This window comes from Phyllopteryx taeniolatus, chromosome 3 (assembly GCF_024500385.1).
Source record: "Phyllopteryx taeniolatus isolate TA_2022b chromosome 3, UOR_Ptae_1.2, whole genome shotgun sequence".
NCBI lineage: Eukaryota > Metazoa > Chordata > Actinopteri > Syngnathiformes > Syngnathidae > Phyllopteryx > Phyllopteryx taeniolatus.
In genome coordinates, this window is record NC_084504.1 from 10778417 (window position 1) to 10804364 (window position 25948).

Consider the following 25948-nt stretch of genomic DNA (forward strand, 5'->3'; position numbering starts at 1 on the left):
ACACAGACACACACACACACACACAAACATATAAAGTATATATATGTAATATTTATTTTTATATTTAAAAAGTCCCAAAAAATATACACTTTGAAAAATTTACTTGTTTTCATCTCTCTAGAGGGAGAGAGAGAGAGATTTTCTTATAATAAACTATATATTATCGATTATACATTGTATTTAAAAAATTCAAAAATTACATATTTTTAAGAGGTAAAATATACAACTCCAATTCCAATGAAGTTGGGATGTTGTGTTAAACAAATAAAAACAGAATACAATGATTTGCAAATCATGTTCAACCTATATTTAATTGAATACACTACAAAGACAAGATATTTAATGTTCAAACTGATCAACTTGATTGTTTTTAGCAAATAATCATTATCTTAGAATTTTATGGCTGCAACACGTTCCAAAAAAGCTGGAACAGGTGGTAAAAAAGACTGAGAAAGTTGAGGAATGCTCATCCAACACCTGTTTGGAACATCCCACAGGCTAATTGGGGAAGAGGTGGGTGCCATGATTGGGTATAAAAGGAGCTTCCCTGAATTGCTCAGTCATTCACAAGCAAAGATGGGGCGAGGTTCACCTCTTTGTTAACAAGTGCGTGAGAAAATAGTCGAACAGTTTAAGGACGATGTGTACCTCTTTCTTTGGTGAAGATGCACTGCTGGCGTCGTAGTTTGTGCTGTCGCTCAACCACCATGTCCAGGAAGTCAAACTTTAAGCACAAATAATCATAAATAAAACAATGTTAATCATAAGCAACTTTCATGCACATTTGTGGCTTTAAAATATAAAAAAGACATGAATACTGTACGTGTTAAAAGAGCAGGAACATTTTAACTGTTTATGGCTTTCGTAATGTATTTTGTATTATATACATTAAATATCCCAAATAAACTCCTAAAAGTGAACTAAATTAAAAGGTAAATATATGTGGGGTCGCTCACATTTTAAAAATTGATTAAAATGTTAGAAATTGTAATGTGTGTACAGTACCCGCCCGGCTTAGCAAAGTAAAACTACATTAGGAGTGAACCAAAACTAAAATGAAATAGAATTAGTTCAATAAAACACATTTAAAAAAAAACTTTCAACCTTAATGTCTTGCCATGTCACTCTAATCTGGCCAGGGCCTTAAGAATCATTACTGCTACCTCATATGACTTCCAACTATACGGTGGTGCCTTGACGTACACGTTTGATTTGTCCTGTTACCGTACTCATATCTCAAAACATTTCTGTTAAATATATTATAGAAGTTATCATTTATTTGCTTAGCTTGCATTAGTATGATGGACAATTTTAGATGTTTCGCCTTCAAAAAGAAGACTCAGCATCATCCATGGAAGGACGCTTGGACCAAGGACGTGATCGGATGTGGTCGGGTCGGGACAGGTGTTGATCCAATATTATGTGTTGTGTCTTATTGCTTAGAACATTATGATTGTAAATCCCTCCTATTTCAAATAAATGCAGGAGCGAGGGGGGGGGATTGTTTAGAGCGTGTTGAGAGACTGTGATCTGAACAATCTCCCATACGCCCTCCTCATGAGAAAAAGTAACAAGCGTCTTCATTCCTTTTGTGTCTATTATAATGTTGGGTAAGATTAATCTAACATGAATTGGTCCTTCGAGCCGGATGTCAACACACCCGAAGATTCCAGTTGTGGAGCTGACATCCAGTTAAGAGACCGTGGCCACGGCATTTGAGACCCTTTCCGGGACTGGTCTTCGGACTTCTCAACTGGGATCTGGAGGTTGACGACAATCCAAGGATTGAAGACGACTTTGGTGAGTTAAATTTTAAAAAAATTTTTTAGGAAAAAGGAATAAAAGAGTGAATGAATTGCGCGACGAAGAAGTCTGCGGCAGAATAAACCTTGTGTAATACTAGTCCCTGGCAAGTTGATGGAGGACGGAATCCGATAAAATCCGTGGGGACGGCGGAGTCCTGTACGTACTTAAATTCCGTGTTTCTGTGTTTCTGTGTTTCTGTATTTCTGTATTTCTGTGTTTCCGTGTTTTCGTGTGTTTATAAAAACGTTATTAATAACGTGTGTATGTGTAAAAGTATGAATTTATAAGACAGGATTGTAAGTGACAACTGAGTTTGGAAGCAAAGGCAAGAATTCTCCGCCCCAATTGGGGTAGAAGCTTGAGAATTACCAAAACTCAGACATTAATTGTCACCCTGTCATTTTTGAATATGGTCAGTATTTAGGTCACTCTAGGTGCAAATGAACTGACTTCCAAATTCACAAAAATGGGAAATAACAACAATAAACCGGATCCAAAAATAGGCCTAACATGTAAAGATTGGAAATATGTTCAACTCCAAAACCCTTCCAAAATAGAACATTTAAACACGTGGATAACCAAATACGGTTTCGCTGGCCAGCTAAATTCGCAAAAAATAGTAAAACTTCAAAACGAAATAAAGTGTCGACACAAAAATGATATATCACAAATACAAAAAGATGGATTTGACGACTTACTCTTCTGGTTAAACATGGCGTCAAAAAGAGAAAAAGGAAGGGAGAATAAGAAACACTTAACAAATGAACAAAAAGAGCAGGAAGGTAGACATAAAAATATGTTGTTTCAAAGACAGGAAGATGACGAGACAGGACCAATAATAAGAACAAGCGAGAAAAAGATAATTGAAGAAAGTTGTAAAAAAAGTAAGGAAACAAAAGCATCAGCACCATTGTACCCGGTTTTGCCACCTCATGAAAATCCTCCAACTCAAGAGGCACAAACACAACGAATTTTACGATCGGGAGGGGTACAAATGAATTGGTCTAGAAATTTGGGAGAAACATTTTCTCCCACTCCCAAAATAACAAATATAACCTCAGACGAGGGAGATATGGATTTATTTCCGATGATTGAAGTGGCAAATCCGAATGTACAACAAGATCGCAGAGAAACTCTTTTGGTCTATAGGACCTGGACAAATGAGGATGTGAAAAAGGCCGTAGCCGGCATCACACCTTACAAAGTAGACATTGTCCAGTTTGTTGAGGAAATAGAAAATCTTAGACAATCTTATCATTTAAATGGGACTGAGACTCAACAAGTTTGGATGACGGCAATGGGACCTGATTGGCATCTTTGCCGAGGGGATTGGGACCCAAAGCAACATGGTGTTATAATGCCACATGATGACAAAGAATTACAATATAGAGTTAGGGGTTTGATAGAGAGAACCACAGCCAGGTTCCGCAAAAGAGCAAATTACACGGAAATTAATAGGGTGAAACAAAAGGATGACGAACTTTTTGAAGAATATAGAGTTAGAATGACTGCTTGTTTTAAAGCAAACAGCGGCTTGAATGAGGATGCTAGTCCTCAGGGCCCTTACCAACAGCAGTTAAAAAATGCTTTACATGCGAATTCAAAAGAACACATTAACAGATGGGTAGATAAACATTGGATAAACCTAGCAACTGGCCCACTGGAGGAATATGTTAATCATGCCCTCCACGCAGAGAGAATGTTAGAGAAAAAGAAGAAAAAAAAAATTGATGCCTTCCTCGACGAAAGAGCAGAAATATACTATCAAGGCAGAGAAAGAGATAATTTTAGGGGACGCGGCAGAGGCCGTTGGAGAGTAAGAAATGATAGAAATCGAAATTATTGTGATAAGAACATCTGTTGGTGCTGTGGAAACAAAGGTCACATTGCGCGTGATTGTCCTAATAAAAATAAGAGAGAATACGGACAAACTACTGCATGACTAAGCCAGCCTGCTTCCCAACTCAACAAATCCTCCTGTGTAAAAATTACAGAGAATGAGGAGGTGGATTTCAATTTACAGGACATTCTGAGTTTGGACACTGAAAAACCTGAAATAACTTTATCAGTAAATGGTAAACAAATGACATTTCTTTGCGATACAGGGGCATGTAGGACTGCATGTCGGGAAAAGATTCCAGGTTCCAGATTATCGGGACATAAGGCACTAGTGAGATCTGCAAATGGACAAATTACTTTTGCCATGGAACTTGAGCCTGTGTGGATTAGAGACCCACAGGGAAAAACTTGTAGAATGCCCATTTTCGAAGTCCCGGAGTGCCCTGTGAATTTGTTGGGAAGAGATGGCTTATTCCAATTAGGACTTGTACTCATTCCATCATCAAATGGAAATATTGTAGTGAAACGAAAACATGAATTAAAGAGAGAGGACCTCTATTTAACACTGGAAAACAAAGAAAATACATTCTATTACACAATCGATATCACAAACAAACCACCGTTACACATGGGGAAGGCCCTAGTGTCTGCAGCCTTGCAGCTTATCACAGAATTTGAAGATAAAAAACAATGTGATCAGCTGCATATAATTCTGTGGTACAATAACACACAAGGGCCAGACCTCGAATATGAAAACAAGTTACGACATGCGACACCTAATGAGATTACTGTAGATTATCTATACTCAGATAATGAAGCAAAAGTCGCGGCAGGAATTATTTTACCAGACAAATTAAAGGAACTGTATAAAAATACAAGTGTCCCACATGTTTCGTTGTGCAAAGATTATGAGTCACAATGGAAACATATGGGAACATTAGTAAAACAAGGACAAGAGATAGATGATTGGCAGCAAATAGAAAACAAACTGGAATACAGTGCATCAACTGGTCTAATTAGAAAGGCGGTGTTTTGGACAATACAGGTTGATGAAGGGAAACACATGCAACCTGTTTGATTAGACCAAATGATTCTCACTGAAATTGATGAAGAAACATTGAAAAAAGTACCCAAAGAATTATGGTCCACGGGACCATTTGATATAGGCCTTATTAAAGGGGCTTTACCAGTACAAATTAAACCCAAAACAGAATATAGACCAGGGATTCGTCAATATCCGTTAAAACCAGATGCACATGAAGGAATCAAACCAGTAATTGAAGCACTAATTAAGGCAGGAGTTATAGTGGATTGTCCAGATTCACCATGTAACACACCCATTTTTCCAGTAAAAAAGGCCCCACCTTCAATTGGTTGGCGAATGGTGCAAGATTTACAGGCAGTAAATTCTGCAGTAATTCAGAGAGCAGCATGCGTACCAGATCCACACACATTGTTAAATTCATTGAAACCAAGCGCTAAAGTGTTTACAGTGGTAGACATAAGTAATGCTTTCTTTTCTATACCAGTAGAAAAGAAAAGTCAATTTTGGTTTGCATTCACATTTGAAGGGAAAAAATACACATTTACTAGATTGCCACAAGGTTACTGTGAAAGTCCAACCATTTATTCACAAATAATGAAAACAAGCATGTCGAAATTCACTCCCCCAGGAGGGAGCCAAATTTTACTTTATGTGGATGACGTGCTGCTGGCATCTCTAGATAAAGACACATGCATCAAAGATTCATTGGCCTTATTGCATCATCTAGCAGGAGAGGGACATAAAGTTAACAAAAATAAATTACAATGGTGTAAAAAACAAGTCAAATATCTAGGCCATAATTTAAGTGAAGGAGGAAGGACTATATTAGAGGACAGAAAAGCTATAGTTTTAAAAGCCCCTAAACCACAGACAAAGAAACATATGATGTCATTTTTAGGTCTGACAAATTATTGTAGAACATGGATTCCAAACTATGCAGAAATTGTTGCACCATTGTCAAAATTGATGTATGAAACAAACCTTAAAATGACATCACCTATTCAATGGAATACAGAGGCAGAAAAGGCCTTCTGTGACATTAAACAACATTTGGTGTCCAGCACTGCACTGGCCCTTCCAAATTATGATAAACCATTCATTCAAATGGTAGATTGTAAAAACTATTACATGACCTCCGTACTTACACAACAATACGGTGATAAGCTAAGACCAATAGCTTATTTTTCGACTAAATTAGACAACGTGACATGTGCATTACCTCATTGTGTCAGAGCAGTTGTGGCAGCTTCAATGGCAATAGAAAGCAGTTCCATAATAGTGTTATTTCATCCATTAACTCTTAAAGTGCCGCATACAGTGTCTGCTCTACTATTGCAAACCAATATGGCATTTTTATCACCTGCAAGGCATTTATCTTGCATGGCCATTTTGCTGTCACAACCACATTTGACTGTTGAGCGATGCACAACCTTAAATCCAGCAACACTAATACCATTGCCTGATGAAGGCACACAGCATGATTGTCAGGAATTGGCTGAACAAACTGCTAAATGTAGATGTGATTTGAAAGATCAACCATTAAGTAATGGACAGGTTCTATATGTAGATGGTTCTTCGAAAAAAGATGAACTAGGTAAGACAAAAACAGGATACGCGGTGGTAACTGATACCATTATACTAAAAGCTGGGTCACTACCATCACATTACTCTGCCCAAGCTGCTGAATTAGTAGCATTAACCGAAGCATGCAAACTAATGATAAATAAAGATGTTACAATCTATACTGATAGCCAATATGCTTATTCCACAGTTCATGTGTTTGCGCAATATTGGGATAACAGAGGAATGATTACGTCAACAGGGAAGCCAGTAACTCATGCTGAATTACTTAAACAATTATTACAGGCAGTGCAACATCCGCGAAAAGTGGCAATTTGTAAATGTGTTGCGCATACATCAGGCACAGACAAGGTTTCTAAAGGAAACGCATTCGCTGACAGAACCGCGAGAGAAGCAGCCTTTAAACCATTTTTAGGTTTAAAACAACAGATTGAACAACAAACATTAGATGACCAAACATTAAAAGATATGCAACAACAAAGTCCACAACAAGAACGCAATAATTGGGAAAAACAAGGTGCAAAACTACAAAATGAGATTTACATTAGCACAGAAGGGAAACAAATACTTCCAAAAAACCTATTTAAATGGGCTGCGATATTGAGCCATGGAATATCACATGTCTCAACTGGAGGGATGGTGGCACAGATAAATCGACACTTTACAACCTATGGTTTCAATTTATATTCAAAGAATTATTGTAGAGCATGCATGATCTGTGCACGACATAACCCGCAAGGGCAATTGCGACCTACTCGAGGTACATTCCCAGTGCCTACATACCCTTTTCAACGCATTCACATGGATTACATAGAATTAAGTCAAAGTGAAGGAAAGAAGTACTGCTTGGTTATCATAGATGCATTTTCTAAATGGATCGAATTATTCCCAACAAAATCACCTGATGCTCTGACGGTGGCAAAAGCACTATGTAAAGACATTATTCCAAGATATGGCATACCTGAAACCATTTACAGTGACAATGGGACTCATTTTGTAAACCAAATAATTAATAAAATAGGAACCATGTTCCACATCAATTTAAAAAACCATTGTGCTTACCACCCTCAGAGTGCAGGTCTAGTGGAAAGAATGAATGGGACAATAAAAAATAGACTGAAAAAATGTATGGAAGAGACAGGAAGGTCATGGACACAGTGTCTTGACCTCGTTAAAATGTACATCAACATTACAAGCACCACAGGTTTAACACCTTACGAAGCGTTGTTTGGAAGACCTTATAGACTTCCGTTATTTAAACAAAAATGGGAACTTGATGACGAAACAAACTTAGCTGATTACATGAGAAAGTTGTTAGAGAAACAAAATGTTTTAAAAGAATCTGCTAAAAGTAAATATGTTTCCCAGCAGGAAACCAAGTTGGTTGGACCGGGAGACTGGGTCCTAATTCGAAGCATCAAAAAGAAGCACTGGCATTCACCAAAGTGGGAAGGACCGTATCAAGTGTTATTGACAACACCAACAGCCCTAAAAATAGCAGAAAGAAATACGTGGGTTCATTTAACACACTGTAAAAGAGTCATTTCAGCTGAGTACTCAAATAAGGAAGGTGAGCTCAAGTCTGATAACGGAGCGGGAGCAGATGTGTAGATTCTGAAAACGCTTGCTGGTCAGTGAAGAAAAAAGACACCAACCCGTTTAGTGAGAACTCAGCAGAATGGCACACCCACATTGGTTACGACATTTGATAAGCGGATACGTAGTAATTTCGGCTACTATGGTGTTGGTTTTGTTTTTGTGGTACATGGGACGTCCCACCCTAAATGATAGAACCCATTTTTTTGATGAAAAATCACCTACCAACTGGACCAATATGACAAACCCAATAATAACAAAAATTGGATCATTAACTCGTGTCAAAAGGGGTACAACTGATAATCAAGTTTGTGGGCATGGCCTCCAAACACGGCAAAAGGGTTTAATATTTTGTGCCCCCCAAAATCAAGCTGCTTTAATCATAATTCCATATGCGGCTCTCACAAATGACGCTCAAGAGAATGGGCAAAATTGGGGATATAGATATGACTGGTATGCAACTATAGGCTTTAAATGGGAAGACCTTATTGGTGAAACAGGTTATGATTGGTCTAGTTGGTCAAAAAGAACAGCAAAAGAACATAGAAAGAAATTTAATTTAAGCAAAACGGTCCATAGTTTAATATTGAAATACGAATCAAATCAACCAATGTGTTTGACGGTGAGCTTGTGGGCATATACTGGCGGAAAAGATCCCCACTTCCAAGTATCATTGTGTTATGGGAACCATGTCGAACCAGAAATGCCATCAGAAACTTCAAATAAAGGTGGATACATTTTAACGATTAACGAAATAACTACTGATGATTGGTTTCTTGTTGTCACAGGAGTTTCAGGACAAAATAATAATTGGTTATTATTGGTGGAACAAGCAGCAAATGTAACGAGAAAAGATTGTGTAGTTTGCATGGGTCCCAGGCCTTTGTTGCGCATAGTTCCGGCACAAATATCACAAGATTGTATTATTCCATTAATGAACGCTACTGTACCAACAAAGAGGTGTAAATCATGGGATCCTATATATCCCGTAACAGAAGCAGATAAACACAAACCAATGTTTTCTACTTTAGTAGCACCAAATAATTTCACTTGTATAAACATGATTAATAAAGGAAAAAAATTAGGACCACTGAACGACACACAGTGTAAAGTAATCTTAAAAGTCAAACCAAATTTTGTGCCAATATCACGGAGCGACATCTGGTGGTGGTGCGGAGATGATAGACTGTTTGATAGATTACCTAAAGATAAATCTGGATTATGCGCTATTATTACTTTGATATTGCATGTGTCAGTATACCCTATTCCTGTTCAAAATTTAATGGAAAGGACACCAATGTTTTTGTCCAATCTAGAACATAGACAAAAAAGAGATTTGTCCTGGCAGGGGCAAAATAATCCAACATACATAGACGCCATAGGAGTTCCTCGTGGGGTGCCAAATCAATACAAATTGGCTGACCAAGTTGCAGGAGGATTTGAGTCTTTCATATGCTGGTGGTGTACGATTAATAAAAATGTTGATAGGATAAACTACATCCACTTCAATGTACAGAGATTAGGTAATTGGACTCAGAGTGGGTTGGAAGCTGTGCATGAGCAGCTCAAGGCTACCTCTTTAATGACGTTCCAGAACCGCATAGCTGTCGACATGCTCCTCGCAAGAGAGGGAGGTGTTTGCGGTATGTTTGGAGAACAATGTTGTACATACATTCCAAACAATACTGCTTCGGATGGGAGCTTGACCAGAGCCATCGATGGTCTACGGACCCTCAATCACAAGATGAAGAACCACTCTGGGGTGGACACTTCTTTGTGGGACAGCTGGATGGACGTCTTTGGTAGATATAAAACCCTAATTTCACCAATATTGATATCAATTGCTGTTTTTGCAGCCATTCTGACATTATGTGGATGTTGTTGTATCCCATGCATTCGGTCATTAATCAGTAAATTAATCACCACAGCCATAACCCCCATGGAGAATCGTCTGGAGCTTATGTATCCCTTACTGTATGATGATAATGATGAAAATGATGATAATGATGATTTTGCTTTAACTGATTTGTTTCCTGATACAGATGATTACGATATTTAAACTACAACATTCATATATGACAGGTTTACTCTGAGTGTAAATGTATTTGTTTCATAAAAATGATTCTACAGTTAAAAATCGAAATGAAGTGACTGTAAGATGATATGAGAATTTGTGCAAATACATGATAAACAGGAGGGAAATGTTAAATATATTATAGAAGTTATCATTTATTTGCTTAGCTTGCATTAGTATGATGGACAATTTTAGATGTTTCGCCTTCAAAAAGAAGACTCAGCATCATCCATGGAAGGACGCTTGGACCAAGGACGTGATCGGATGTGGTCGGGTCGGGACAGGTGTTGATCCAATATTATGTGTTGTGTCTTATTGCTTAGAATACTATGTCTGGGGAAAAACCCTCTTATTATCAAATATTTTGTGTTGTGTCTTATTACTTAGAATAATATCAAATATTATGTGTTGTGTCTTATTGCTTAAAATACTATGTCTGGGAAAAAACCCTCTTATTATCAAATATTCTGTGTTGTGTCTTATTGCTTAGAACATTATGATTGTAAATCCCTCCTATTTCAAATAAATGCAGGAGCGAGGGGGGGGGATTGTTTAGAGCGTGTTGAGAGACTGTGATCTGAACAATCTCCCATACGCCCTCCTCATGAGAAAAAGTAACAAGCGTCTTCATTCCTTTTGTGTCTATTATAATGTTGGGTAAGATTAATCTAACAATTTCCCTCATAGGAATGAATTGAAATGCCATTAATCTGTTCCAGCCCCCCATAAAATACCAACAAATATTTTTGTAGCACTTTTTTTTTGTCAGAAAAATAGCACTCTATGGTATTGTACTTTATAAAAACATATAGTAACAAAGTAATTGAAGAAAATGTAAAGAATTAAAGCGTTAGTGCATCATGATTTCATGCATTTATTGTATAGCTCTTTCCGGTGTGTGCGCCTTGGCCACCAGCGGGCAGTATAATACATGCATACATATAAACGCCAAGAAGATAGTCGTTACTGCTTAGAAAGTGTCACTAAAATCTGTTGTTACGCATTTGTGATCCAATATCCAACGCTTGAAGGGTTATAACACTGCAACAACGATGCTAGTTTTGTTACCTAGTTTATGGTGATTTACATTGTGTGTTAGCATTAAGCTAGCGGGCTTTCCTAAAACAATGTGAATTGCTTAAACGTGTGATTCTCTTTGCTTCATGTTTAGTTTTATAGTCAATTTCAACTGGTAGTGACAATTAACAGCTTGAAATAAGCACTTCACCAAACTTTTAGCCCCTAACCCAGGACAAAAAGTTTTTTTTTAATTTATCAAATGTTTCTGTATTTTAAAATTGTTTATAATCAATGTTTCCTACCATGTGACAGGTTGCATACATTTCTATATTTCGTCTTTATCTACTCTAAAAACACATTTTTATAGAAGGAACATATTTTGACAAACTAACTTCATGGCCTAGCGTCAGGCAATAAATAACACCATCAACAACCATCACAAAACACATAACCAAACATTTGTAAACACACAGGAAATATCTAAAACAGAATAGAATAGAAAAGAACTTCATTGTCACTGTCACAGGAACAATGATTGTCAGTTAGGCATCTCACAATTTGCAGCGTTAAGGTAAACCATAAGCATGCAGTTATCAAAGAGACACACTTATTTACAGAACATATAGTTATTGACATACTATGATATGGTCGTAGTGTGATTATTTACATTTAGGTATTGCAGATTTTTTATTTGAAAAATGTTAGATATGTACATAAAATGTATCGAAGATATGATCATAAATACTTGAAAAGTAAAATAGAAATAATATAACGTTAACAACATCGCACATTTAAATACAGTAACTACATTTTAACTGGAAAGCTGTAAAAACTATGTATTGTTGCTTCAGTCTCATATCGTTTTTGTTCATAGTCCTCTAAAAGGAACTTTAGAATTGGATTTTGTGCCCGTTGTCATTTTGCCAGTGGCCTTGTCGTTCTGGAGTGTCGTGTGCTGTTGTAAAAGACGGTTGTCTTGCGTCCCTGTGGAGGAAAAGGTGTCTGGTTATTTATTATGTTGGCCTCGTGTGTCTTTAGTAAATGTCAGATGAGGATATTGACGGGGAATCCCAGGTAACGGCATCGCGCTGATGAAATACTGCATTACATGAGCGATGAGGCCACATCTTAACTATATGGAAAGCGAATGTCACGGTATACTTAGAAGCGACATTATTAGTGATGCTACATTAGCTACGTAGCTTCTAAATGTGTCTTAGGTGTCTAATAATTCTTTCTAATCGTTCATAAAATGCAATAGATTGTAGTCTTTTGCTGTGAATTTGACTAGCGATATGCAAACTCGTCATAACAAGCCGTTTAACCAACAATTCAAAACAGGGCTTATATTTACATTGATAAAAACATGACTGTTATTAGTATTAATACCAATAATTCCGCTCACTTACATTTATGTACTTCCTTGTCCGTTCCGCCGTCTTCTAAGCAAGCTATTAGCCTGTCAGCGGGGGCGGAGTCCCATACCGCCCGCTTTCAGGTGAGCTCCCCGGCCACACTTGGCTGCAAGGGCGATACACCCCTTCGTCTTACCCCTTCGTTCTCGTGCACGCGTAAAACCAAGGGCTAAGACGAAGGGGTAGAATTGCAATTGGCCCTAAGTCGGGTAACCCCCTGAATAAAAAATGAAAAGTTCCTGGAACTGAACCTGAAAATGCAGCTGGAACCTCCAACAGTTCCCAGTTCCGGGGGTACTTTACCTGAGCATGGAGGAGGCCTCTGGGCTCCAGACACCACACATGTGAGGAGACATGGCCGTTGTCTTGGTCTTCCTGGTTTTGGTTCTGCTGGTCCAGGAGCTGGTCCAGGCGCAGGAACCCGAGTGCACACATGTTGCTGGCGTCCCGCCAAAACACGTCAACCTCCAACTCACGACACTGCCGGGGCGTTCAAACGTTAAATAAATAACATCCATCCATCCATCCATTTTCTGAGCCGCTTCTCCACACTAGGGTCGCGGGCGTGCTGGAGCCTATCCCAGCTGTCATCGGGCAGGAGGCGGGGTACACCCTGAACTGGTTGCCAGCCAATCGCAGGGCACATAGGAACAAACAACCATTCACACTCACAGTCATGCCTATGGGCAATTTAGAGTCTCCAATTCATGCATGTTTTTGGGATGTGGGAGGAAACCGGAGTGCCCGGAGAAAACCCACGCAGGCACGGGGAGAACATGCAAACTCCACACAGGTGGGGCCGGGGATTGAACCCGGGTCCTCAGAACTGTGAGGCTGACGCTCTAACCAGTCGGCCACCGTGCCTAAATAAATAACAATTCATATATATTCAGGCAGCACAGTGGACGTCTGGTTAGCACGTCTGCCTCACAGTTCTGATTTCAAATCCGGCCTCGCCTGTGTGGACTTTTCCTAAGCTTTTTTTTAATTTTTTTTAATTTTTACTTTGCAGTACTGTTATTTCTTAGCTACAGTTACTTTGTTACATTTACCTACTTAGCTCCAAACTGGGGATGTGTCTGTTCAGAATTTATCCAATGACATTCAAAACTTATATTAAATGGGAGTCACACATCTGCAAAAATTGAAAGTGCCTCTGGTTAACCCCAAATGAAGTTCAGATTCATCCATCCATTTTCTGAGCCGCTTATCCTCACAAGGGTCGCGGGCGTGCTGGAGCCCATCCCAGCTATCTTCGGGCGAGAGGCGGTGTACACCCTTGACTGGTCGCCAGCCAATCGCAGAAAGTTCAGATGTTCTAGTAATTTTTTTTTTTGCTCACTTTTACTTTGCTTTCGTTAATTAGTTAATCAGTTATACAGTTACAGTTACTTAGTCACAGTTAAACTTTCTTCTTAACAGTTATAGTTTCGTAGTGTAGTTAGAGTTACAGTTACTTAGTTACAGTTACCTTCTTAGTTACAAACTCGGGATTTGTCTGTGTTCAGAATTAACCAATCACATTCAAACTCATGTTAAATGGGAGTCAGCACACACCTGCAAACATTTAAAGTGCTTCTGATTCACCCCAAAGTTCAGCTGTTCTAGTATAGTAGGGGGGTTAAGACTTTATATCCACTATCAATACAGTATACGTATGCATAGATAGGTATTAAGCCTAATGTAATAAGTTATGAAACATTTTGAGACAATATCTGTGTAGCAGCGCCACCTGCCGGTCATGATAGGGACTGCTGCTGGTACAGTACTATTAGTACAGCACTTATCGCATAGCATTAGTAAGAATTGCTCCTTGTTCCATCCATCCATTTTCTGTACCACTTATCCTCACGCGGGAGCCTATCCCAGCTATCTTCAGGCTACACCCTGAACTGGTCGCCAGCCAATTGCAGGGCACATATAAACAAACAACTGTTTGCACTCACATTCATACCTACAGGCAATTTAGGGTCTTCAATTAACCTACCGTGCATGTATTGGGGATGTGGGAGGAAACCGGAGTGCCCGGAGAAAACCCACGCAGCCACGGGGAGAACATGCAAACTCCACACAGGCGAGGATTTGAACCCACCCAGGACCCTCAGAACTGTGAGGCACATCTGCCAACCATTTTTCTACTCTCCCACCTGCTACTTGTTTTTAATTTAAAAAATGACAGCTAGTTAATTTCAGATACATACCAAGATATAACAAGAATAAAGTCTTGTCTTTTGTACATGAAAAAGTTTTGATTATTTTTAGGAAAAACAGAGTAGTCTTATTTTTTTAGATGAATAGTTTAATTTTTTTAGGGGCGACATGTAATATAATATAAAGCTCTTATTTTTTTAGAGAAACTTATTTTTTTAGGGAGAAATTATATTGCGAGAAAAACGTCTTATTTTGTTAAGATAACAAGCAGTATTTTCAGGGAAAATAATGTTGAAGAATAGCAAGAATGAAGTATCCTTTTTTAATAAAAAGTTGTATTTTTTAGGGGAACAAGTTGGATGATTCGAAGCATAAATGTTTTGTTTTTGTTTTTTTAGATATAAAGCTTTTTTTAAAAAGAAAAAAAACTTGGAATATTTGAAGTTTAAAAGCCTGATTTTTTTTAGATAAAAAGTTTTTGTTTTGTTTTTTAGAAAAAGTCATAATATTAAAATAATAAAATCTTATTTTATTTGGCTAAAGAGGAGTATTTTTTAAGGAAAAAAATATAATTAATTAATAATTAGAATTAATTCTTCTTTAAGATAGTTTTTTTTTTTTTTTTTTGAAATAAAGTTGTATTATTGCAAGAATAAATTCTTCTTCAGATATAAAGTCGTATTATTACTAGACCAAACTTCAAAATTTAACGCAAAAGAAATCTCATTTCCTTTTATTTTATTCTAATACTACTTCATGCATGCTAAGATGCCTTCATTTCAGATACTTACCTTGGCATCAGACATGGAACAGATATTTGCAGCATGTATGTGTGACATATATTTGGAAAAGTTTAGTAATTTTTTTTAAGCCTAGTTTTAATTTTTTTACAAAATCTAAACAGACTGCCAAGACTGAACTGACTCACTCGCTCCAGCGTGAGGCAGAAGGGTTGATCCCAGTTCAGCCTGCCTGCCGCTGCCCAGCGCGTCCTGCCCACCACTCTCCCATCCAGCCTCAAGGTGGCGCTCGTCTCTGCAAGAAGAACGTCCTATTTTTATCTATATTATATATATATATATATATATATATATATATATATATATATATATATATAATTGTTGCATGCTGTTTGTATGTGTTGCTGCTTCATTTGAGTTAAAGTAGCAGTTGCTTGAAGGCTAAGAATGACCGTAACATCTCTGCTAATCTTTGTTAGCCCATCTATGGTGTTTCACATTGTATGTTAGCATTAAGCTAACGGGCTTTTGTTAGATGAAATATTATACCCTGTTGTAATCTAACAATTTTTTTATTAAGTTTTATTTTTGTTGATTAAACATGCATTGTGAAAAAAAGTTTGAATATTACAAGAATAAAGTCTGTATGCACATTTTTTCGACAAAAAAAAAAAAAGCTGTAACAACAAGCATTGTTTATTTCTAGATTTAAAAAGTCATATTTTTCAGGACAAATGTCATTATACTACAAGAGTAAAGTCTTTTGTAAGTTAAAAAGTTGTATTTATTTATTTATTTGTTTTTTTTTAAAAGGCATGTAACAAGAACACATTCTTTTTGTTGTTGTTGTTAAAGAGTAATTTTTTTTGTGAGGACAAATATTTGTGATATCAATTCTTATTTTCTCCAGATACAAAGTCAAAATATTATGTGGCTGGTATTTCAATATTTGTTTTTTCTTTTCATTGTGGCCCTAAAACACAGTCATGCATTCTATGAAATACATATTTAACTATTTAATATTTATGAGTCGTCTCACCAGATGTTAGGTCAACAACAGGTGAAAACAAATCTTCACATCCAAGCAATCTGACCTCCATCTTCCCTGGAAAAACAAACAAAAAATTGAAAATTAGGACAAAATTTAATCAGATTTGATAACAGGATATTGATATATTTCAAAGTAAAAGCTTTGATCATCGTCATAAACACCGAGATGCTAATACCCGCTGTGCTCATTATGGGATGCCAGAAATGAGGATTTGTCTCCTTGTTACATCATCATCAGCTGGTGTCTGATTGGTCAAACAAACAGATTACACAAGTACACTAAGTTTACTCATATATACATACACCAGCATCTTCTCTTCACAGTGGATATACTGGATAAACTGTGTAAAATCCATCCATCCATCCATCCATTTTCTTTACTGCTTATCCTCACTAGGGTCGCGGGCTCCTGGAGCCTATCCCAGCTATATCAACATTAATGCAAACCTTATAAAATATAATCTGTGGGGAAAATTTAAAAAAATTTTGCCACAAGAGGAAAAAAAGCACATAAAGGTCCTCCCAAAATTAATACAAATATATATATATATTACTTATTATATTTCCCCCAAATCATATTTATGTATCTTTTAAGTGAATTCTATTGTTTAAACATTTGTTTTCATTATTTTTTTTCGTAATATTATTCTTTAAATGTCATATTCTTGGCGGCACGGTAGCCGACTGGTTCGAGTGTCTGCCTCACAGTTCTGAGGACTGGGGTTCAATCCACGGCCCCACCTGTGTGGAGTTTACATGTTCTGCCTGTGCCTGCGTGGGTTTTCTCCGGGCACTCCGGTTTCCTCCCACATCCCAAAAACATGCATTAATTGAAGACTTTAAATTGCCTGCAGGTGTGACTGTGAGTGTGAATGGTTGTTTTGTTTGTTTGTGCCCTGCGATTGGCTGGCAACCAGTTCAGGGTGTACCCCGCCTCCTGCCCGATGATAGCTGGGATAGGCTCCAGCACGCCCGCAACCCTTGTGAGGAGAAGCGGCTCAGAAAATGGATGGATGGATGTTATATTCTTTATACAAGGCCTTTATAGTTAAAATTCCACAATTTTATTTGTATTCTTTATTTTATAGTATTTTGAGTCTTATATCATGTTTGTGTTATTCAGATTTTTTTGATTATGTTGTTACTGTTTTACATTTTATTTTATATTTTCATATAATGTTATTGCTATGCTTTTATCATTGTATAATTACGTTTTTTTACTTACTATTTTTTCCAATATTTTACTTTTTATATTGTATACTTTTTATTTTTTTATTTATATTATTTTCTTATTTCATATGTTTATAGTATCTGTTGTTATTGTTTTCCAATAAAAAAAAATCTTGGAACATTTAAATTACGTTTTTATTATTTTGTCATTCCTTTATCATTTGTATTGTTATGTTTTTATTATTATTTCATATTTTTACATTGTTTCATTTATTTGTTGTACATTTTATCCTTTTAAATAATGTTTTTACTATTTTTCATTTTTGATACTTAAATGTACGTCGATATTCAATTTTAAGTTAGAGAATAATTAGATATAATAATTTCTCACCTGTCAGCGAGGCAGGTCTGCTGGACAGCTGACTGGAGATGGTTGCCGGGCACGGACCCGGATCTGAGTGGGCGTCAGTCCTCTCGGGCGTGGTGGCCCTCCTGCCGTCCCTTAGACATGCCTCCACGGACGCCCGCAGGAGACGCAAACGCTGGGACGAATGGTCGCGCCGTGTCTCAGCCTGACATCAAAAGACACATCATGATGTCCCGGCATGGCCAAAAGGTCTTCGTAGCATCTGAGGACCTGAACCATACCTCCGTGCGAGCCTCGTGATCCAGCGAGGAGACGGCGTCCATTTGCGTCAGCACATCCTCGGCCAGTCGCAGGGCATCGTGCTCGCGCTGCGTGTAGTGATGCAGTTTGGCCAGTCGGGCATCAGCCTTAGATGTCCCTGAAGAAGAACGAAACACAAAGACATATTGCACTTGAACACATCGCCACAACAATTTAAGTCCTGTTAGGGATAACAACAGCGTTAAAACATATCACGTTATACACTGGGTAGTCTATATACTATTATGCCAGTATGCTAACATACTAGTATGCAAACAGAGTAGTATGCTAACAGCCTAGCATGCTAACACAGTAGTATGTTAGCAATATATATATAGTTTTATATATGACAGTCTAGTTTAGACCAGGGTTGTCGAATTCATTTTTGTCGCGGTCTACGTTGTAGTTACAGTTTCCCTCAGAAGGACATTATGAATGTGAAACCACATTCATGGTTAATCGGCTCATATTATTACATACACACAACAAATTGATGGATAAACAATTTTGAAATCAGAAGTTAAAAAAAAAAAAGGGATTGGTAACAAAAAATACTTTTAACATTATTTATTACATATGATAATTTGGAATTCTGGTACAGATTTTAGCAAGAATAATGAAAATTGATGCACAAGACTTTCTTTGATGAACCACATTAAAATGATATGGCGGGCCGGATCTGGCTCCCGGGCCTTGGATTTTACATCTGTGGTCAAGACTTATTCTAGCATAGAATGAATAGCCAAGTATAGGATGGCTTGGTTTGGTACCTCAATTACAGTCAAGTTTCTTACGGGTTTACAACCTCCCTAAACATACAGTATCCCACTAATTAGCCTGTTTTAGCATGCTAACAGCTTGCCTGCACATCATGATGAAGAATCAAAGTAGTGACAGTGAATAAGTTCAGAGAAGGTTAAGTGAAATACGTGCAGAGGAAACCAGCGACTTTACTCATACTGTATTATGCGCTCTGACAAGAACAAGGCAGTCAATAAATACTGTATATACCGGTACATTCCTATGATGAAAATTGTGGCAAGCTAACCATTTACATTCAGAGAATTCAGAGAGAATTTGGAAGAAAAAAAAATGGTAGTGTGCCTTTTTTTTTGGTTTTTCCAAAACTTTACTTATTATGCTATTTCCTGGCTCATGGGCTAAAGATGTACAAACCCCAATTGAAGTTGGGACGTTGTAGAAAACAAATACAGAAAACAATGATTTGCAAATCCTTGTCAACCTATATTTATTTGAATACAAAACAAACTGATACTCTATTGTTTTTTTGTTTTTTTTATTATTATTTGATGTCTGCAACACGTTCCAAAAAAAGCTGAGAGGGGCATGTTTACCACTGTGTTGCATCACCTTTCCTTTAACATCACTCAATAAGCGTTTGGGAACTGAGGACGCTAATTGTTGAAGCTTTGTAGGTGGAATTCTTTTTCATGCTTGATGTACAACTTTAGTTAGTTAACAGTCTGGGGTATCCGTTGTCATATTTTGCGCTTCATAATGTGCTACACATTTTCAACTATGGGATACAGGTTTGGACTGCTGGCAGGCCAGTCTAGGACTCGCACTCTTTTACTACAAAGCCAAGCTGTTTTAACACGTGCAGAAGGTGGCTTGGCATTGTCTTGCTGAAATAAGCAGGGACGTCCCTGAAAAAGACATTGCTTGGATGGCAGCATATGTTTCTCCCAAACCTGTATGTACCTTTCAGCATTAATGGTGCCTTCACAGATGTGCAAGTTACACTAACACATCCTCATACTATCACAGATGCTTGCTTTTGAACTTTTAGCTTATAACATTCTGGATGGTCCTTTTCCTCTTTGGCCCGGAGGACATGACATCCATTATTTCCAAAAACTATTAGAAATGTGGACTCATCAGACCACAGCACACCTTTTCACTTTGTGTCTGTCCATCTCAGATGAGCTCAGGCCCAGAGAAGACAGCAGCGTTTCTGGGTGTTGTTGATATATGGCTTGCGCTTTGTATGGTAGACTTTTAACTTAAATTTGTTGTTATGTTTGCATTCCTCCATTTTTTTTTTTTTTCAAATTTGTGGTGAGACATATTTTTGTTTGTCCTTATGTTAGCTACCATTCTACTTCCTGGTACTTGTAGAATGGCGTACAAATGTTTAGAATAGACAGACGGACTCAAGCATTTCCAATCTGGGGAGGAAATTTCCCCAAATATTTGTAGAATGCTGTATTTTTTTGTTGTTGTTGTTTATCTGCAAGTTAGCTAGCAGGCTAATAAAATTGTCCTTATGCTAGCTAGCATGCTAATTCCTGGTTCGTGGGGTATGGCATACAACTAAGATAAAATACAGTAAATTCTTATATCTGCATTTTTTATCAAGGTTTCCACCAAAATATCACACATACAGTACATCATATTTAAATACGCTACTCACAAAAAGTTTGGGATATTGTGCTTTCAGGTAAAATTTCAGGATGAACCTATAATGCACTATGACCTTTCTTGGTGAACTTAATTTGTCCATCTGTAAACTTTTGAATGTTCAATGGTTCAATGTTTCAGTACTTTTTGAACAGCAAGTTCTGTAACAAGCAGCTGACCAGCAAAATTTACAATTCACACATACATTTCCTTGCATGCCTTTCATTTCCTTGTATGTCTACTGTCTCTTTGTATGTCTACTGTCTCTTTCAGTCTCTCTGTTGCAACATTGCTGATGACACAAAGTGACACTCTACACACAGTGGCCACTTCCCTATGAGAACTCTAGTAAGTTCATCTGTGAAGGTTTTGCATTTTAGGTTCATACTGAAATTCCACACAATATCCCTGAATGTTTTAGGAGTATTGTATGTAAATATCACACAGAGAGACGTTTTAATATTTTGAAGCGGACCTTGGTGCATTGTGATGTTTGCGTCTTGATTGTCTTGGTCGCTTGCGGCCTGCGCCACTTTGATGATGTGCAGCCGGAGAAGCTTCATCTTGGAGCGGCTGTCCTGCAGCATCTGCTGAGCCGTGGACAACATGAGGGCAATCCTGTGGACCAGCCAGGACAGGACATGACCGATCGCAAAAATGTCCTTGTTTGGTTATAATTTCTATTCATCAGTCACGTCAAGTGTTGCCATCAGGCACTCTCTGAAATCATAGTTTTCTTCAGTGTTTTTCATTTTTGTAGTTAGTCCTTATCACATCTGTCAATCAATCAATCAATCTATCTATCTATCTATCTATCTATCTATCTATCTATCCATCCATCCATCCATCCATCCATCCATACAGGTCTGTTGTTGCGTTTAGGGACTATCTGAAATCCTGTTTTTCTCCACACGACAACTAGAATGTCCTTAAATGGACCACAATTAAAACTTTCCTTTCACAATAAATGTCTCAAATATATATATATATATACATATATATTAATCTGTGAATCAATCAATTTGTCCATCCATCCAATTCTGGTGTTGCCTTTATCAAAAGTCAGTCAGTCAGTCAATCTGCCTATTCACCTACCTACCTAACCTACCTATATACCTAACCTACCTAACCTACCTATCTACCTATCTATCTATCTATCTATCTATCTATCTATCTATCTATCTATCTATCTATCTATCTATCTATCTATCTATCTATCTATCTATCTATCTATCTATCTATCTATCTATCTATCTATCTATCTATCGTGTTCAAGGACAGTGTGAAATCATAGGTTCCCTCGCAAAAATAAACAAATTTTTTTTTTTGTTAGATTTTCATCCCTCTATCAAGTCTTGTGTTGCCTTTAGAGACAGTCTCAAATCAGAGTTGTCCTCACAGCATAGTTGTTTGGTTCCATTTTACCCATCTCCCAAGTCAGTTGTTTCCTTCAGGGACAGTCTGACATCTCAACTTTCCTCACCCAATAATGGTTTCATTTCATCTCTCAATCAGGTCTTGTGTCATCTTCAGGGACTATCTGAAATCCTGTTTTTCTCCATGCGACAACTCGAATGCCCTTAAATGGACAACAATGACATGGACACAAAGTGTAAAAAATAAGAAGAATGTGAGTGTAGATGCCGTACCTCTTAGTGATGTTGTTCCTCCACAAGGACTAAGAATGTGTCATCGTCCACCGAGAGAGCAGTCCTGCCTCTCCACCTTCACTCTCCTTGAAAGCCTCCTCCTCCTCCTCCTCTTCCTCTTCCTCCTCCATCCCGTCTGCGTCCTCTCATCCCGCCGCATCCGCTTCCTGCTGCATCCGACAACACTGCCAAAGCTAATGTGCTCTCCTTGGGGATGAGGAAGAGGAGGTTGGGGTGGGACTTCTGTAGGGTGCCAGCAAGGATCAGTAGCTTTGGGCTCGGCTTGGGCTGCATGTTCACGTGCAGAGAGGGCAGACAAACTCGGGACACGTTATTAGGGACACCCTCTATGGCAGACCAGTACAAATAACACTTTTTAAAAGAATGTAATGATAACTTTGGATTTTGACCAACCTTCAATATACATATAGCGCCAGGAAAAAATAAATACCGCCCCCCCAAAAAAGTCTTTATTTACATGTTTTCATTTTCTGCAAATAAATGCTCAAAATGACAATATTTGTAGTACAAGTTACGTGTTTTGAGTCTAAACACTCTGATCTCAAATCGTCTTTCTCCATTGCAACGAATGGAGATGCCATTTATCTGATCAAGTGCAACAAAATACACCAGCAAATTTTTTTTAAATGTTTTTTATTAAGAAAAATAGCATTGTACAGTACTGTACTTTGTAAAAAAATATATATATTTAAAAATCAGACACTAATAACTACAGGTGCAACAATTAATCGAAAACTAAGCTAGTATCAAACTGGTATTTTAATAAATAATTAATTGTTTCGGGGCCTTTTTGTAACTTAAAATTGTCCAAAGCCTCTGAATTTCCGCCTCTCAACAGTAAATAGTGTCAGATTTCTGTAGTCCTCCATGAAAGCATGCTGATAATCTTTGTTTTTAATCAAAATAAGACAGTTCCAAACAGTTGATTTTGCTTTGAAAAACAATGATCAATATTTTTGCCAATTTTTTTGCTTTTCTTACAGACCAAACCAGTAACTGAATCATAATCAGTTTTGGTTTGTCTATTTTCTGCACTATGAATTTGAAATAACGCCGTGTTTTTAAATAGAGGGTTCGAAATAGATTTGTTTATTCGATTCAGTGAATAATTGGGAAAAAAAATCAATAGATTATCAAAATAATCATTGGTAATCTGTCTATTGATTATGTTATTAGTAGGGCTGCAACTAATAACATAATCAATGGAAAGTAAGAAATTAAACAGTTCTGTGCAACATGATAATTCCATGGGATTGTGCTGCTGCTTCTGCTGTGAACACCTTGGCCGTCAGGGGGCAGTAAAATACATACAGCTATCCTGCACGTAGATTTGATGATGAAACAAAAGACTTTCGCTACTAAGCTGCAATATTACTGGTTATTTTTCACAGAAGATAAAGAATATATGTCTGTGAGTATTTCTTACATTAATTGAAGACTAAATTACCTGTAGGTGGGAATGTGTGTGGTTGTTTGTCTACAGGTATATCTGCCCTGCAATTGGCTGACGAGCAGTTCATGGTGTACCCAGCCTCTTGTCCAAAGTCAGCTTGGATAGGTGCCAGCAGACCCGACAGAGGACAAGCAGTACAGAAAATGTGTTGTTACAGAATGTGTTGAAATATAAATTGTTTAAAGGTTTCAAAATTACTGCAACGTCATTGCTAGTTTCATTAGCCCCCCTCTATGGTGTTTTGCATTATGTGTCAGCATTAAGATAGCTGACTTTCATAAAACAAGGTTAATGTGGTTTGGTAAAATGCACAATATGTAATTCTCTTAGTTTTATGTTTAGTTTGACAGTAAACTTCAACTGGGAGTGGCAATAAACAGCTTGAAGACTCTTTTTTAAATAGAATTGTTGACTATCTGCAAAACTGCAATGTGTTGTGAAGTTCACTGCCACTTAGGTAGCGCTCGTAACTAAAATTTTTGCTCATAACACAAGACAAAAAATACGTCCAAATGAGTTTGTATTTCAAAAAACTTGTCCGATCACTTCTAAATTGAGGTACCACTCACTGTATGTATACAGTCCCCCAAAGTTGTATTTACAAATATTATTTCTTAATATAAAGGTTTGCAAATGGATGGGAACTTTCATGTAAGAGTTTGGGGGGAAATTTAAATTGGCATTTAAGATGGGAAATTTTGGAAATATTCTAAATCGGAAACTTCCAAAAAAAAGGGAATTTATGAGAATTAACTGGGAATTAAGGGTAATTTAATGTAAAGTTATCAAATTCAAGATAGATAAAAAAAAATTGTTTGGTCATAAGTAGACATTTGTGCAAAATAAATAACTTTCCTTTCCCACATACAAAGGCATTACATTACCTTAATTTCTCAAATGTTTTCACCTTACGAAAAAATGTTTGGTCGCAACACAAAACAAAACAAAAAAAAATCATCACATTTTGCAATCCTAATATAGAAAACATTTTTTTTCCTCCAGAAAATGGATGGATGTCATTTTAATCCTTTATTAATGAAAGTTAATAGCTCAGTGAGGTCTTTGAATGGAGGTAAGTGGTGTCATCTGGTGGAAACATTAAAACTAGAACGCCTGTAGTCCATAAATGATTGCATTATTTTACTGATCAAACCAGTACGAATGCACTCTGGCAAGAGACAGTAAAAAAGGGGAAATGTTGCTGCATGCGTTGAATGGTTGGAAAGTGGCGCCATCTGGGGGAGAAATGAAAAAAATAAAACTAGAGTCTTCAAAGCCTCTTTTAAGATGGCTGGTCAGATATTGCCTTCAGGGACAGCCTGAAATGAATACAAAGCTACCGATCATTTCTTGCATTAATATGCCAAAATCTTGATGTTGTTACAGTGCAACCAAACTCACATCCTTGTTTTGTTTCTAAATACAATAAATATGGTTGAAGTGCTGAAAACGTGCAAAGACTGAAAACAAAATAGTACTGAATTCTCTCTCTTGGCTGGACTTGTTTTTGGGGGGGGGGGGCTAAAAACTAACCCCAACGTCAGCGGCTGGGGCATTTCTAGCATGACGCCCTCCCCCACCATATAAACACCAAGCCCCCTTATTCCATGCAATGGACATTCAGTGGAATTGCCACTTCAGTCATTCATTATAACCTAAACCCATTACTACCAGTATACTGTGCAATTGGCCACCAAATTACACCCTCAACTTGAAAAAACACATCTTCCCTGAAGTCTAATGTGTTTTGTGTTACTTGGGCTACAGTGTTTGCCCTCACGCATTGCAAACCGGACGGAATCTGTTGGTGTACCGGTTACTTGCCATCTTGCCAGTGGTTAGAGAAGCGGCGGGAGGTCCGGTGTACCGGGGTTTGGCCATCAGGAGGGTGGAGGGGGGGGGGGGGGGGGGGAATCATCCGGCTGTGCTGCTGAAGGCTGAACCTCGGCGGCCACAGCAGTGCATGCACCTGCACGGTCCCCCTGCTTGGATGACTTTTTCCCCCTCCTAAAGTGGTGGCCGCCCCAGAATGTCTCTCTGTGGCCCGTGAGAGCGTGTGCTATTTGCATCACTGCAAATTATTTTCTCCCCGCTTAGGAGGAGCTACGAGAGGAGGCACGTCATTGATTGACAGCTGAAAGTTCCGGCCGGGGAGGCGGGATTTTGGGATCTTTCAGTGACACGCCGACAGCGTCTGGAATCTCAAAGAACGTCTCAATTCTTGATCATTTTGAAGCCTGATTTCACTTA

The 25948-nt window shown here is 37.8% G+C and overlaps 2 protein-coding genes across 6 annotated transcripts in view; one reads left to right on the forward strand and one right to left on the reverse strand.

Annotated features, from left to right (window-relative positions):
- LOC133475739 (serine/threonine-protein kinase N2-like) overlaps positions 1–25594 on the reverse strand; it is a 39917-nt gene extending 14323 nt beyond the window's left edge. The window contains exons 1-9 of one of the 3 annotated variants that reach the window (XM_061769078.1): positions 22225–25594; positions 22059–22154; positions 21051–21193; positions 18136–18272; positions 17879–18059; positions 16307–16372; positions 15456–15562; positions 12680–12856; positions 649–724 (exon numbers count right to left, since the gene is read on the reverse strand). In XM_061769078.1, coding sequence (XP_061625062.1) covers positions 649–724; positions 12680–12856; positions 15456–15562; positions 16307–16372; positions 17879–18059; positions 18136–18272; positions 21051–21183 — 877 coding nt within the window. In that variant the 5' untranslated portion in view covers positions 21184–21193; positions 22059–22154; positions 22225–25594. The remainder of the gene's footprint in view (positions 1–648; positions 725–12679; positions 12857–15455; positions 15563–16306; positions 16373–17878; positions 18060–18135; positions 18273–21050; positions 21194–22058; positions 22155–22224) is intronic. The other 2 variants (XM_061769077.1, XM_061769079.1) reach the window with 2 other exon arrangements.
- Positions 12–10562, forward strand: LOC133475738 (uncharacterized). Of its 3 annotated transcripts, none has more exons than XM_061769074.1 (2): positions 12–1800; positions 5589–10562. In XM_061769074.1, the coding sequence occupies exon 2, from the start codon at positions 5657–5659 to the stop codon at positions 7880–7882; it is 2226 nt and encodes a 741-aa protein (XP_061625058.1). In that variant the 5' UTR covers positions 12–1800; positions 5589–5656; the 3' UTR covers positions 7883–10562. The 3 variants fall into 3 exon arrangements, with proteins under 3 accessions (XP_061625058.1, XP_061625059.1, XP_061625060.1); XM_061769075.1 differs by having other exon boundaries at positions 745–1800; positions 7640–10562; XM_061769076.1 differs by having other exon boundaries at positions 745–1800; positions 7643–10562.
- Positions 25595–25948: the final 354 nt, after the last annotated feature.

What these genes read in the sequence shown, in the direction of transcription:
- LOC133475738 (XM_061769074.1), top strand. Translation starts at nt 5,657, where the DNA reads ATGTATGAAACAAACCTTAAAATGACATCACCTATTCAATGGAATACA.